Below are 15,262 nucleotides of genomic sequence, written 5' to 3' on the forward strand. Positions count from 1 at the left end.
ACATTGCGCTTTGGAATACTTGATTCTGGTTGGTCAGTGGCTGCATTTTGTGGGCAAAAATGTATTGTTAAACTTATGCAACCAATTTAGTACACACCTCTGCTAGTTTTATATCTCTCCACGGGCTTTTTCTTCTCGCATAATCAAATCATTTTAACTTACTTCAATATTTCATGTCCTTTTATTATTTATTTGATAAGTAAAGTATTTGTAAAAAGACAGACAATGTAAAGTCAGCTAATTATTTCTGTAAAAACTGCAACAACAACAAAAACCCTTCAGGGTGATGCAAGACACAACACCCTGGTGGCAATTATTTTGCAATAATAACTGAATGACTGTATATTATCCCTTACATATAATACATAAGTGATCATTGATGTATAATCAGTTGTTTAGAAATGCCATGAAAACTGCTGAGCATTATATAATCTTTTCAGTAACTTGAGTAACTTAATATATGTTAGCTAACCATTTAATATGGCTCTACACTGTCACTAATATTAGTTAGCATTTTATTTTTCTAAGCTATGCAAAGCTTTGGCCTGAATTTACTAAAATTCCTTGTGCTGGTAGAAAATCATTAGAAGAAAGTCAATGGGTGGCAGGCTTATGTTTTTAAAAGATTATATAATACTCTGTTGTTTTGTGGGTTTTTGGAACGAGGAGCTTTTAGAATAATTTCGAATAATTGCTATTTTCTTTCATCCACCTTAACCACAAAAGACATGCCTTTTCAGCAGTCATTACAAAACATTTCCCTTTGATTTCTATCTGTAGAAGCAAAATGTTACACAAGCAGATGAATGTCTTTAATTCTTATTGTTATATTCCATTATTATTAGTCTTTTTTTAATTAAATAATCAGCTGTGGTCACTGTTTCAGAGCTATAAATGGATTTACTTTGCATGATACTAATATTAATCTTTTATAACATTGAATTGATATGGCTCAAATAGCTATGTATTTCAGACTAAATGGACGCTGTATTTAATTTCATTAGAGATGATAAGGATTTAGTTTGGAATGACTGTTCTGATAATGTACAAAGGCATATTACAATCGATATACTCCTTTGATATTCATGTAGTGAGCTAAAACATGTTTTTTCGACAGAACTTCTTCCCAGAGCAAATGGTTGCTTGGTGTCAGGAGGCCAATGGGACCATCCCCCCATGTCAGCTCCTGCAGGTACAACATGGGCATGTGTTCTCTTTCCCATCACCCCCTGATCTAACATCAGCCGATACATTTTTTTTTTACTTTTTACTAGATAAGTCTTCTCTCTTGCAGACTAGCTGATTTAGCTGAAGTAAGATACGCCAAACACTTTTATATGCACTTTGGATTTATTTTTTACACAATTGCTGGGTTATTTACATTATTTTATGTACAATATGAATCATTTTTTTAAAACCAGAATTTCCTCAAATATACATGTGTTTTGTTGGAACTGTTTTTCTGGGGCTGAATTTGTTCTCAAAGTGTAGCTAAATAAGTCCCCCACAACATTTCTAGGTGTCCAACTTTGAAAATATTACTTTTTATCAGTGATTTATTGGCACATTCAGATCTTTTTTTTTTTTTTAAACCTGGTGATGAATATACACTGAAAGGAAACCATCCTCTACTTAATATCTGTTTGTAAAGACTGTTTGTTTTATTGAATTTTCAAGTGTGCTCTTCTTTTATCTCTAGAACTTCTTAAACTCCAGCAGTTGTCCTGAGATCCAGGGATATTTGTATGTGAAAGAGATGGGCAGGAAATCATGGAAGAAACTGTATGTGTTTTTAAGACGGTCAGGATTGTACTTCTCAACAAAAGGAACATCAAAGGTAAAATGGCAACCCAAAATTTAAATTTTGTTTGGTTTCTTTCTAACAAAAAAAAACTACTCATGATCACCTATTTTGTATAGGTAGTCTGTTTTTGTATAAGTAGTCTGTTTTGTGTACAAGCCTCATGTACAAGCCTCTGTTAATGTCATCAGGTGCTGGCTAGAACCGACCCCTCCCCCGTTTCTGAGTGCTCTTTTAGTGCCCTCTCCCCTCCTTATCCATTAGATGACATGAGCTGTTGGTTGATCTTTCACAGGAGCCCAGGCATTTACAGCTACTAGCAGACCTGGATGACAGCAATGTCTTTACAGTAATAACAGGGAGAAAGCTGCACAATGCACCGACTGACTTTGAATTCTGCATAAAAGTAAGTTTATGTGGTCTTTTATGAGAACTCTTAAAGTAGTCTTAAAGGGTTAGTTCACCCAAAAATGAAAATTCAGTCATTAATTACTAACCCTCATGTCGTTCCACACCTGTAAGACCTTCGTTCCTCTTCGGAACACAAATTAAGATATTTTTTTTTATTTTTCTGATGGCTCAGTGAGGCCTGCATTGCCAGCAAGATCATTTCCTTTTTCAATGCCCAGAAAGGTGCTAAAAACATATTTAAAACAGTTCATGTGAGTACAGTGGTTCAACCTTAATATTATTAAACGACGAGAATCTTTTGCTTTGAATCAGAGTTTCAGAGTGCCAAAATCGCATGATTTAAGGCTTTGTTACGTCATAAGTGTTTTGAAATTTTAATAGTTCACGTGACTTTGGCAGTTTGATATGCGCTCCGAACAACTGGTTCGAAACAAAAGATTCGTAAAGCTTCGAAGCTTCATGAAGCAGTGTTTTGAAATCGCCCATCACTAGATATTGTTGAATAAAGTCACTATTTTGTTTTTGGCGCACAAAAAAAAAATACACTCGTCGCTTTATAATATTAAGGTTGAACCACTGTAGTCACATAAACTGATTTAAATATGTCTTTAGTAGCTTTCTGGGCATTGAAAAAGGAAATGATCTTGCTGGCAATGCAGGCCTCACTGAGCCATCGGATTTTATCAAAAATATCTTAATTTGTGTTCCGAAGATGAACGAAGGTCTTACGGGTGTAGAACGACATAAGGGTGACTAATAAATGACATAATTTCCATTTCTGGGTGAACTAACCCTTTAAACCGTTAAAAGTAAAACGTTAAACATTTAACACAAATTCAGTGTAGAAAGCTTTGATCATTTGATTCTGTCTAAGGCAGAAAAGCAAGTTAATTTTTGGTTAGCAGAGGGGCTAATGTTGTGCATTATGATCATTTTCAGCCTAACAAAGTAAGGAATGAAGTGAAAGAACTGAGGATGTTGTGTGCAGAGGATGAGCAGAGCAGAACATGCTGGATGACGGCCTTCAGACTCTTTAAGGTTGGTAGTGGAATCCCTTTTCACTGGCTAATGTACCTTTGCCTTTTCCCTGGCTGATCTAGAACCTGCACCCTTTCTGTGGCTGATCTAGAACCCACACCCTTTCCTTGACTGCTCTAGAACCTGTGCAATTTCTGTGGCTGATCTAGAACCCACACTCTTTCCTTGATTGCACTAGAACCTGTGCAGTTTCCCTGACTGATCTAGAACATCTCTAACCTCCCTGTATCCTTTCCGTTGTCTTTTTGTGTGACTAAGCTAAAACCTATACTTTCCCTGACTGATCTAGAACCTGTACCCTTTCCTTGACTGATCTAGAATCTGCAATCTAGAACCCTCACCCTTTTCCAGACTAATCTAGAACCCACTGCCTTTCCTTCCTTGATCTATACCCTTTCATTGGCTTGTCTAGAACCTGCACACTTTCCAGTGTTGATCTCGAACCTGAGCCTTTTCCCTTATCTAAAACCCATACCCATTTTAGGCTGACCTTAACCCACATCCTTTCCCTGACTGATCTAGAACCTTCACCCTTTTCAGGCTGATCTAGAACCTTTCTTTGAATGATCTAGAGCATGTATAACTTACGTACAGTGATGTTCTGTGCATCATACATAGATGTTGTATGTTATTACATTGTGTGCTGAAAGGAAAAATACCAATTAATTTAAAATACAGTCATGACGATGTGTACCATACTAATGCTGCTCTCATAAGAGTATATTTGAGGAGAAAATCTTTGAATATTAATTTTAGAATTTACTCTTTGAGTGTGTAATGATTAATTTTAAATGCAATGAACTGTTCTCCACATTAGCATTATGGTTTTTTTTTTGGTTTTTTTATCATTCTTTTCTTCAACTTCTTAACACTTTTTTTTCTTCCTTATAGTATGGAATTTTACTCTATCAAAATTACAAGATCCCCCAACAGCGAAAAACGTTGCTTTCACACTTCTCAGCGCCTGTGGTAAGACTCTCGCTCCCTTTAACCTACTCCTGCATTCCTTTTCTCTTCCTCTCTATCTCACAGATGGAGCATTAATCACACATGTGTCAGTATGTGGGCCATGATGTCACATTATGGAATGATTGTTCAAGTGTTGGCAGTGAAGTTATTATTACAGCTTGTCCTATGGATATTATGCAATTCTGACAATTATAGAACAAATGAATACAGAGATGCAAAACGATTCTGATTTTTTAAAAAAAGTGTTAGCGTACAAAACAACAATCCATCCATGTTTATGTTATGCTTAAATGTTTTGATTATTGCATTACTTACTTGTTTATGACATGAAGACTAGGTAATGACCAAGTAATTATCAAAAGGCAACACATCTGTAATATGACATAGTCATTGTTGCTTCTGATCTTTTTTTTTCCAGAGGAGTGTCTCAGAGAACTCTCTGGTTGCCATGGATTTCTCAGGGAGGATAGGCAGAGTGATTGACAATCCTGTGGAGGCTCAGAGTGCTGCCATGGAGGAGGGACATGCCTGGAGAGTCAGTTCAAATAATCATTTTTGTTGATTATTTATTTATTTATATATACACACACTCACCGGCCACTTCATTAGGTACACCTTGTTAGTTCTTCAGAACTGCCTTAATTCTTCGTTGCATAGATTCAACAAGGTGCTGGAAACATTTCTCAGAGATTTTGGTCCATATTGACATCATAGAATCACGCAGTTGTTGCAGATTTGTCGGCTGCACATCCATGATGCAAATCTTTCATTCCACCACATCCCAAAGGTGCACTATTGTATTGAGATCTGGTGACTGTGTAGGTCATTTGAGTATAGTGAACTCAATGTCATGTTCAAGAAACCAGTTGAGATGATTTGAGCTTTGTGACATGGCCCGTTATCCTGCTGGAAGTAGCCATCAGAAGGGATGGACATGGTCAGCAACAATACTCAGGTAGGCTGTGGCATTTAAACGATGCTTAATTTGTACTAAGGAGCCCAAAGTGTGCCAAGAAAATATCCCCCACACCATTACATTACCATCAGCAGCCTGAACCGTTGATACAAGGCAGGGTGGATCTATGATTTTATTTTGTTTACCCCAAATTCTGACCCTACAATCTGAATGCCATAGCAGAAATCAAGACCTTCCAGACCAGGCAACATTTTTCCAATCTCTATTGTCCAATTTTGGTTAGTCCTTGTGAATTATGTCCTCGGTTTCCTGTTCTTAGCTGACAGGAGTGGCACCCGGTGTTGTCTTCTGCTGCTGTAGCCCATCTGCTTCAAGGTTCGACATGTTGTGCGTTTAGAGATGCTCTTCTGCATACCTCGGTTTTAATGACTGGTTACTTGAGTTACTGTTGCCTTTCTATCAGCTCAAACCAGTCTGGTCATTCTCCTCTGATGGATTAAAGATTCAGCTGCGGGCGCCATCTTCTGGTCAGACGCGGGGTTCATTAATTCATTTGGCGTGCCTCTTGCAGTGCATTATGGGTATACTCTAGCCGTTGAGTGTACATTGGTTGTACACTCGTTATTGCGATGAATTGTGGGATTGAATGAGTGCACTCATTGGACACCACTACAAATGGCTGTCCCCTCAAATATTGCCCTATTTGAGGGTGTAGAGGGTGATTTCGGGCACAGCCCATGTCTACATGCCTAAATGCATTAAGTTGCTGCCATGTGATTGGCTGATTAGATATTTGCATTAACAAGCAGTTGAACAGGTGTACCTTATAAAGTGGTGGGTGAGTTTATGTATGTATATGACATTTTATGGATGGGTGACAGAAGATATCATTAATGTATCTAAAGAGTGTTTACCATTACAACACAGATTAAATGATTTGAAAATTACATTTTACATCAATAAGAAAGAATTGTAAATTTTGTCAATAGCATATTTGAAATACCATTTCAACTTGTAATAATTTACACTGTATAGACAGTATAGTATTGGGACACACCTCTTAATTATTGAATTCGGGTGTTTCAATCAGACCCATTGCCACAGGTCTGTAAAATCAAGCACCTAGCCAATTCAGATGCATATACACATATTAGTGGAAAAATGGGTCATTCCAAAGAGCTCAGTGATGAGCATGGTACTGTGATAGGATGCCACCTTTGCAATAAGTCAGCTCATGAAATTTCATTCCTGCTAGATATTCTACAGTCAGCTGTAAGTGGTATTATTGGGAAGTGAACGTGTTTAGAAACAGCAGCAACTCAGCCATGAAGCGGAAGACAATGTAAAGTCATTGAGTGCTGAGGCACATGGTGCATAAAAGTCACCGATGTTCTGCTGATTCCATAGCTGAAGAGTTCCAAACTTCCACTGGCATTAATATCAGCACAGAAACTGTGCAGCGGGAGCTTCATGGGTTGGGTTTCCATGGCCGAGCATCTGCATGCAAGCCTCACTTCACCAAGTACAATGCCAAGCATCGGATGGATGCCACTAGACTCTGGAGCAGTGGAAACATGTTCTGTGGAATGACGAATCACACTTCTCTGTTGGCAGTCTGATGGATGAGTCTGGGATTCGGGAATGCCAGAAGAACGTTACCTGCCTGAGTGCATTGTGCCAGCTGTAAAGGTGGAGAACGGATAAAGATATGAGGCTGTTTTTCAGGGGTTGGGCTAGGCCCCTTAGTTCCAGTGAAGGGAGATATTAATGCCTCTGCATACCAAGACATTTTGGACAATGCTATGCTTCTAACTTTGTAGGAAAAGTTTTTGGGAAGGTCCTTTTCTATTTCAGAATGGCAGTGCCCCAGTGCACAGAGCAAGGTCCATAAAGACATGGTTGGATGAGTTTGGTGTGGAAGAACTTGACTGGCCCACACAGAGCCTTGATCTCAACCCCATCGAACACCTTTGGGATGAACTGGAATAGAGATTGTGAAGACAGGCCTTCTTGTCCAACATCAGTGCCTGACCTCACAAATGCTCTGTACTGGATGAATAGGCAAAAATTCGCACAGAAACACTCTAGAATGTTGTGGAAAGCCTTCCCAGAAGAATGAAGGCTGCTATAGCTGCAAAGGGGGCACCAACTCCATATTAGTGTATATGGTTTTTAAATGCAAATGTCACTACAGTCCCTGTTGATGTGTCCCAATAATTTTGTCCATTTAGTGTAGCATGATGTAGAAATTTTAGAGTTGATTGATTGTGTCGTTTTCGTGTCTTTCTTTTTTCAGAAGAGAAGTCAGCGTATGAATATCCTAGGAAGTCCCAGCCCACTACACCCCTCATCATTAAGTGGAGGTACTTTCTAGAGCATTTTGACATCCTTGCTGAATAAAATAATTAATTTATTTTATTAAAAAAAGTAAAATTGAAAAACTAAATCTGAAACAAAAAGTTACAATCATTACTATCATACAACGTTTTAATAAGAAAAGAAAATTAATGTCAGGTTGTGTAGATGAAATCCTTGCAATATAAGAATGTGATATACCTGCTTTTGAAGGAAAGGTAGCATCAAATGTGCACAGCATTTTGTAGAGAATTGCTCACCATCATTCTTGTCTTAAAGGCATTTTGTATCTCCTCTGATCCAGTTATCCACAGAACTCAGCTGTGGTTTCATGGTCGTATTTCACGAGAGGAGTCCCACAAGTTGATCCATCAGCAGGGCAGAGTGGATGGGTACATATCATAGCACATTAATTATTCTCAAAAACATGCTGGTTGCTTCTCTGTTCTATCTATGCCACAGATACTTACACTTAATTGTTTTTTGTGCAACAGAATGTTTCTTTTGAGGGACAGCCAGAGCAATCCCAAGGCGTTTGTACTTACACTGTGTCACCATCAGAAAATCAAACATTTCCAGATTTTACCGGTGAGATTTTATAGTTTCTTGTACTTAGAACATGTAGCATATTAACTTGTGCTGATGCACATATGGCACTTCTTAAAATATGTCTAGTATTCCTTGAAACAAAATTTAAATACATTAGATTTACTGAATAGCCATTTTAACTTTCTGAGAATGAATGTGACAGGCAAAAAAACACTCTTCTCAAGTAACCAGATACAAATGCTTGGTCATTGCATTGAAAGCACACAGCCTGCTACACATAACATGCATTCTTGCTTTGCTGTGCCTGTAACAATCCTCAATACTTCAGGAGCGCAATAGAGTTAAAGGGTTAGTTCACCCAAAAATGAAAATTATTTCATTTATTACTCACCCTTATGTCGTTCTACACCCGTAAGACCTTCGTTCATCTTCGGAACACAAATTAAGATATTTTTGATGAAATCCAATGGCTCAGTGAGGCCTCTATTGCCAGCAATGTCACCGAGCTTCTCAAGATCCAGAAAGGTACTCAAAATATATTTAAAACAGTTCATGTGAGTACAGTGGTTCTACCTTAATATTATAGAGCGACGAGAATACTTTTTGTGCACCAAAAAAAACAAAATAACGACTTTTCAACAATATCTAATGATGGCTGATTTCAAAACACTGCTTCAAAGCTTAACGAATCATTTGTTTCGAATCCGTTGTTCGGAGCACCAAAGTCACGTGATTTCAGCAGTTTGGCAGTTTGATACGCGATCCGAATCACTGATTTGAAACAAAAGATTTGTTATGCTTCTAAGCAGTTTTGAAATCGGCCATCACTAGATATTGTTGAAAAGTCGTTATTTTGGTTTTTTTGGTGCACAAAAAGTATTCTTGTCGCTTTATAATATTAAGGTAGAACCACTGTACTCACATGAACTGTTTTAAATATGTCTTTATTACCTTTCTGGATCTTGAGAGGTTCGGTGACATTGTTGGCAATGGAGGCCTCACTGAGCCATCAGATTTTATCAAAAATATCTTAATTTGTGTTCCGAAGATGAACAAAGGTCTTACGGGTGTAGAACAATAAATGACATTATTTTCATTTTTGGGTGAACTAACTCTTTAAACTTCAAAATGTTGTGCCTTTAAACTGTGTTATTATTCAGGTATCTGGCTGTAAACATGTCAGCATGACTGCAATTGACATGCTCAGCAAGAATCTTTTCAAACTGTAGCTCAGCCAGTAGAGAAAACTGACTGTAGAATCCAACAGTTTAGAATATTTTACGTATTTAAATTGCATTAATTGAAATTGCAACCTGACTAATTTCAGAATGCATGAAACAGCATCTGCATATATAAAATGTTTTTATAAATTACTGACTAATCGTCCCTTTTCCAGTGTGAAGAAGACGGTCAAATGTTTTTGAGCCTCGACGATGGCGCCACTAAATTCACGGACCTGATCCAGTTGGTGGAGTTCTACATGCTGAACAGAGGAGTTCTGCCTTGCAAACTTAAACACCCTTGCACCACCGTGGCCTTATGACCTCCATATGCCTGATTCCGCCTAAAGACACTAAAACACTTAAGACGGCGTGTGCTGTGGTGTAATGCTGTGCTGCTGGGCTGGAGAAAAGCACACTGCGAGAGCCCCTCTCTGTCAAGGAGAGAGAAAATCAAAACAACAAACACAAACAGGAACAGCAAGAAATAAAGGAAATAAAGCTTGTGTGTTAGCTGCTGATGAACCTCTCAGACACCTGCACACTCGACCGTGGCCAGAGCAGGTTCTCAGGACAATCATCCGGAGGGAGTTTTCAGGATCCGCAGTCTGAATTGTGCAGATGCGACAGTGGATTGGGAAGACCAGCAGAACATTCTTAAATTGCATATTTGATTTTATTTTGCACTCATGAACCAGGAACAAACAAGCTATGGCAATTGTTGCTTTCATAAATTAAGCAGGTTTGATTCTACAATGTCCTGTGAGATGTGGACAGCCGACTGGTGGATTCAGTACTGTGAAAAGACTTTTCCGTTAAAATTGTGCTTTCTATCCTTTTCACCTGTAATCATTAGAATATTTAGACATACTGTTTTTTTTTTTTTTTAAATGTGCTCATCGTCTTGAGCACAGAACTCTCATGCATAAATGCATTTGGCCTTTTTTTTGTTTTTTCTTCTCCAGTTTAGTTCTTCCCCATCACAAAACATAACCTGCAGCACTCTCTACTGGCCATTCCAAGAAGTAACGTGTGACCCCTTCAAGGAATAGTTAACCTCAGAAAATTAAATTGGGTCATTTACCTACCCTACTGTTGTACCAAAACCATATGACAGTCTTTTCCATAAAATGCAGAAGGAAAAATTTGTATTTGTCATATTAACTATATTTCATAGACAGTTCATAGAGACCACGGCTGTCAGTTTACAAAAAGGACAAAAAAAAACATCATGAAAGTATTAAATGCGACTTTTGAAGCCCTACGACAATGTCGTATTCAAGACCAGCTCATTTGAGTTCAGGCCGAGACTTGGGTAGGTTGAGTTTGAGTCAAGACCAAGACCTGAAGAGGGCTGAGTCTGAGTCAAGACAGAGACCAGAAGAGAGTTGAGTCTGAGTCAAGACCAAATGCTCCCAAGACCAAGATCGTGAAAATATGAGTCTGGTCTTGATTTTAACATTCTTCTCCTCCAGCCAAGCTTGTGTCTAGCCTACTTTCGCTTCCAGAGTAAAGAAATGGTGATAATGATTCTTCAACAAAACAGAAATGAGTTTGTGAAGGACATAAAGGTGAAAGAAATAATGCCCACATTTTGTTTTTGAGTGAACTATTTCTTTAAACATGAGTAAACATGGCCTGACATCTTCACCACATCCTTTAGGAACGGTGCCTTGATTTTTAAGAGTCTGTTGAGTTCAGAGAAGAATAACCACTAAAACCCTCTGCTGGGAACTTCGCCGTAGGTCGCAGTCTATCAGGAGCTAGATCAACAAGCTGGAATCTTTATAACTGCTGTCATCTTCAGTCCCAGGTCCAGTCCGTTTTGTTGTTTCTGTTTTTCTCTCCATGTTTCGAAAGATTGTTTCAAGGACAGCACACTGTGAAGCCCGGGCTAAGAACACCCACAGAACGGCGGGGTTCAAATTTCTAATCTGCCTTGTCCATGGTACAACGGATGTGTAAAAAAACATTTTTCTGTACTTGTGATGCAATGTAAAGAAAGAGCCATGTTTTTAGTATGTACCTATATTGTATTAAACTAGATTGAGAGGGCATAGCCACCATGTCTCCAAGTTCACCCAGAGACCAGTACATAGATAAATGCAAATGACACAATCATTTTTAAGCATTGCTTCAACAAATTTATTTATTTATCTGGATTTGATTACTTGAAATTTAGTTTCGTTTTTTCTCAGCGCTGTTCGATACTATTCTTCCACATTTTTGTGATTTTTTCGGACCTCAATTAACAGGACCCCCTTTCTTGAAACTTTTAACACTAATTCTTCATCAGTATCCCAATCTAGAACACCATTTTCGTGGATCTTATGGTAGACATACAGTACAGTCTGTTCAGTGGGTTGTACTGTTGCGTTACGTTGCTTTCAATCGTTAATCCGACAGTGCAACCCTTGAACAGAATATTGTACATATATCCCTGACAGCTTTATTTCCATTCACGTTATTTGAATTATGGCGTCTACACGATTAAGGTCTATCCCTAGCAAATTTCCATATTGTTGTGAGTAGTTTTAACTGTCACAAAGTAATATTAAGCTTTCTTTCATAGTTCATAGATGTATTCTAAGTTATATATAATTCATGTCGGTTCAGTTAAGTAAGGTATAATGTACAATCAGCCGACTTTTATCACAAATAAATAAATAAATACAATAAAAAAAATCTCAAATCTCTTTAATTTGCAATAGTAACCGGCTTACTGTACATTATGCCACTTATTACACGGTATCAAAACTATTTGATTGCATGACATGGAAGAGATTGGCCAATCAGAATCAAGAAACCATGTAATAAGGATATGATCAGTCTTTGTAAGATCAGGTAGTACTTAGACCTCAATGATCAATGATTTAACCACAGAAATAGACTGCAGGGCTTAAATCAGCGCTATTATTATTCACTTGAATGTCTTTCTCAGTGTCAGTTAAGTTAATTCAAGCCTTGTTTGAGGTTGAGTGTGTGTCATTGTTGATTTAGCTGCAGTTTGGGTGGGTCTTACATTCACCAAAAGACACAAGCACATAAATGCATACACACACAAGCTTTGACATTATTGTCCTTATTTTTCAGGGTTTGATAAGTGAAGCTATACAATCAGCCAGCCAAGGACTAAACTAACTTTCAGTTACGAAGCTGATTGGATAACGTATTCTGCAACCAGTTTCAATGTACTCTATTTCTAGTGTATCAGTATATCAGGATGTTTCTGCCTGGTTCAGACAGATGGATGTAATGAGTTGAGAGGGTATAGGGTTTTTTTTTTCTGAAATCATTTAACAAGTGAAAGCATGATTTTTGAATTTTGCCAGAGAGGAAGTTGTAGGTTACCTAAAAACTAGTTCACTATATGTTACTGGTGAATCACCTGTGTGAGTAAAGTTGATCTGTAGGTAGTCTGAGTACCATTAGCGCTTAACTTACCTGTCAATCAGTTGGCCGTTCAGTCTAAAGTGAGCAGAATGTCTGTTCACAATCCAAATAGTTGGGGTGTCATTTCTGTGTTAACACCGTAATACATTACAATCACGTTGTCCATACAAATGTATTTCATTTGCAGCATTGTATTGTTTTTTTAATATATCATGTAACATGCAGCTCAGCAGGACACTATAGTTACACTCCATTCATGTACAACTAACTCAAGTTTGTAGATACCACACTGAATTTTTGGATGCAGATTTTTTTTTTTTTTTTTTTTTTTTTTTTTTTTCCTCCACAATGGCATATACAATGAAGAAACTTGACTTATTTTAGTGCAGTTTTATTATTTGGTTAAGTGTGTAAATATTGAATCTATTTTATTTTATGTTGCTTTGTCATGCTAATTGACCTTACAGAATATGTTATGTTTGCATTGAGCTGACAGGAAACTGGACTTTGAACTCTTTTAGTCATTGAAGGTCATTATTAAGCTAAATTGCTGTTTTAAAAACTCACTTATTCTCACAAATACTCTTATTATGAAAACGCTAACAAATTTATGCCTTGTAGATATTGTAGAAATGTTTCTTTAATATGAATCAAAGACGGAATTTCTTTGCATTTTCCCCAGTGTTGTTGAAAGGAGCTGGTAGCAGCATTTGCGAAATGTGTGATCTGTTGAGAGTTTATCATGAAAGAAATAAATGTCATTTTTATATTTAAAAGAAATGAATGTAACTGGGTTGCTCAGGGTTGAAGTGGAGGCTGTTTAAAAATGGTCCTGTGGACCACCAAGACTTCTCTGTATTTTTCTTTTTATTAAACTAACAGTGTACTTCTTTTTATTGAGTCTTTGACCACACCAGACCTCTGTTGTGTTTTTCCTTTTCTTTTTTTCTTTCTTTTTTCTCTCTTGACGAATCTCTGGCCTTCAATATATTCTAGCTTCGTCTGGAATGACTGTAGGATTTGTATCATATAGCTTCCACAGTAAATTTTTGGGTGAACTATCCCTTTAAGAAAGGGTGGAAGCTCTATCCTTTCTTAAAGGGATAGTTCACCCAAAAGTTTGAATTCTGTCATCATTTACTCACCCTCAAATCATTCCAAGCTGCTTTTTTCCCCATACAGTGAATGGTATGGAACAGAGCAACTTGGACATTCTGCTAGATAGCTCCTTTTGTGTTCCATGCCAGAATTTGGAATGACACAAAAGGCGAATAAATAATGACTTTTAATTTTTGAGCGAACTATTGTTTTAAAGCATATGCATATCAGGTGCCTCAAAACCCCATGGCCCATCCTCTCTCTCTTCACTAATGTCGACCTGAGAGGGTGTTCTTTCTCAGGTTATGGTTACTGATCGAGGATTTGTGACCATTTGTCACAAGTATAGTTGTGATGAAAGAGGAGGTCCTGCTTTTTATTACAGTTTTCATGTTATTGCATTATACATAAGTAGTCCTTTCTAATGAACAACATGTACTTAATGTGTAATTTTGTGGATCTGATTTTAATTATTGCTCTTGTCATAGCAACATAGTATAACAAATGTAACGTGTACACTGTAATGCAAAGCAGAACTTCTGTGACTTCTTCCACTGCATAGTTTATCAGAACCTTTACCCAACAATCGGTAAAATTTAATGAGCATTGTGTATGTTTGCTCAATGCAAAAAAAAAAAAAAAAAAAAATATATATATATATATATATATATATCATGCCCGTAAATGTAAGTAAAATAGAAATAAATATGAATCTATGTATTTCAGGGAATGAAACAAACAAACAAAAACATGGATAGAAAAAAAAAAGTTTCTTCTTTTCAAATTCTGTACTGATAATGTGTTCTGTTTGGTTCTGTAAATAGCTGAATGGCTTACAAATTCTAACTGTAACCTTTTTTGGGTGTTTATTTTTGTACAAATAAGGGACTGATATATTCTGTTTAGAATAAAGCATTAATTCATTGCTATATCTCAAGGTGTGTTGATATTATGTTAGGAAGCAAACATCACACACTTACATACATATGATTGAGTCACTAGCGCTGGTAACGACCTGATTTGCGCTTCAGTGTATAACACGTGTGCTAGGGCTTTGTATGATGTTTACTTTTAAGGGAACATGTGAATAAGTGGTGAGAGCAGCTTTCCTGTGTACAACTGTAATATGTTTTTTTCCCCTGCCAAACCCCCTAAATAATCTTATAGCAATGATAGTTTAAGGTTAAGTTTATAGTACATTTCATGCATAGTATTTCATAGTGTTTACACAGGATGGATGAGCTTATTCTAAAAAATATTCCTTTTTAATCTTGTCAGCAGTACAAATAATTTTGAAGGCCGTATTGGAGTTTAAAATGTGTTTTACATTAACAAAATTATTTTAATAACTTCTAAATGTAAAATGTATATTCTGTTACAAAAAAAACAAAAAAAACATATTATAGACTTTAATCAGTTCTGCTGCATCTTAGAAGTGAACTGTTCAACACATATACACAACAGTGCACATTTCTCATAAAGGTTCTAAACAGAGAGTTGTGATCAGCAGAT

The 15,262-nt window shown here is 37.1% G+C and overlaps 1 protein-coding gene across 3 annotated transcripts in view; it reads left to right on the plus strand.

Moving 5' to 3' along the window:
- Window positions 1-13,570, plus strand: part of grb10b (growth factor receptor-bound protein 10b) — a 118,324-nt gene extending 104,754 nt beyond the window's left edge. For all 3 annotated transcript variants that reach the window (XM_051864892.1, XM_051864893.1, XM_051864894.1), the window contains 10 exons: window positions 1,118-1,192; window positions 1,700-1,837; window positions 2,097-2,207; window positions 3,152-3,250; window positions 4,142-4,219; window positions 4,638-4,754; window positions 7,432-7,498; window positions 7,795-7,882; window positions 7,985-8,078; window positions 9,436-13,570. In XM_051864892.1, coding sequence (XP_051720852.1) covers window positions 1,118-1,192; window positions 1,700-1,837; window positions 2,097-2,207; window positions 3,152-3,250; window positions 4,142-4,219; window positions 4,638-4,754; window positions 7,432-7,498; window positions 7,795-7,882; window positions 7,985-8,078; window positions 9,436-9,582 — 1,014 coding nt within the window. In that variant the 3' untranslated portion in view covers window positions 9,583-13,570. The remainder of the gene's footprint in view (window positions 1-1,117; window positions 1,193-1,699; window positions 1,838-2,096; window positions 2,208-3,151; window positions 3,251-4,141; window positions 4,220-4,637; window positions 4,755-7,431; window positions 7,499-7,794; window positions 7,883-7,984; window positions 8,079-9,435) is intronic.
- Window positions 13,571-15,262: the final 1,692 nt, after the last annotated feature.

Source organism: Ctenopharyngodon idella, chromosome 16 (genome assembly GCF_019924925.1).
Source record: "Ctenopharyngodon idella isolate HZGC_01 chromosome 16, HZGC01, whole genome shotgun sequence".
Lineage (NCBI taxonomy): Eukaryota > Metazoa > Chordata > Actinopteri > Cypriniformes > Xenocyprididae > Ctenopharyngodon > Ctenopharyngodon idella.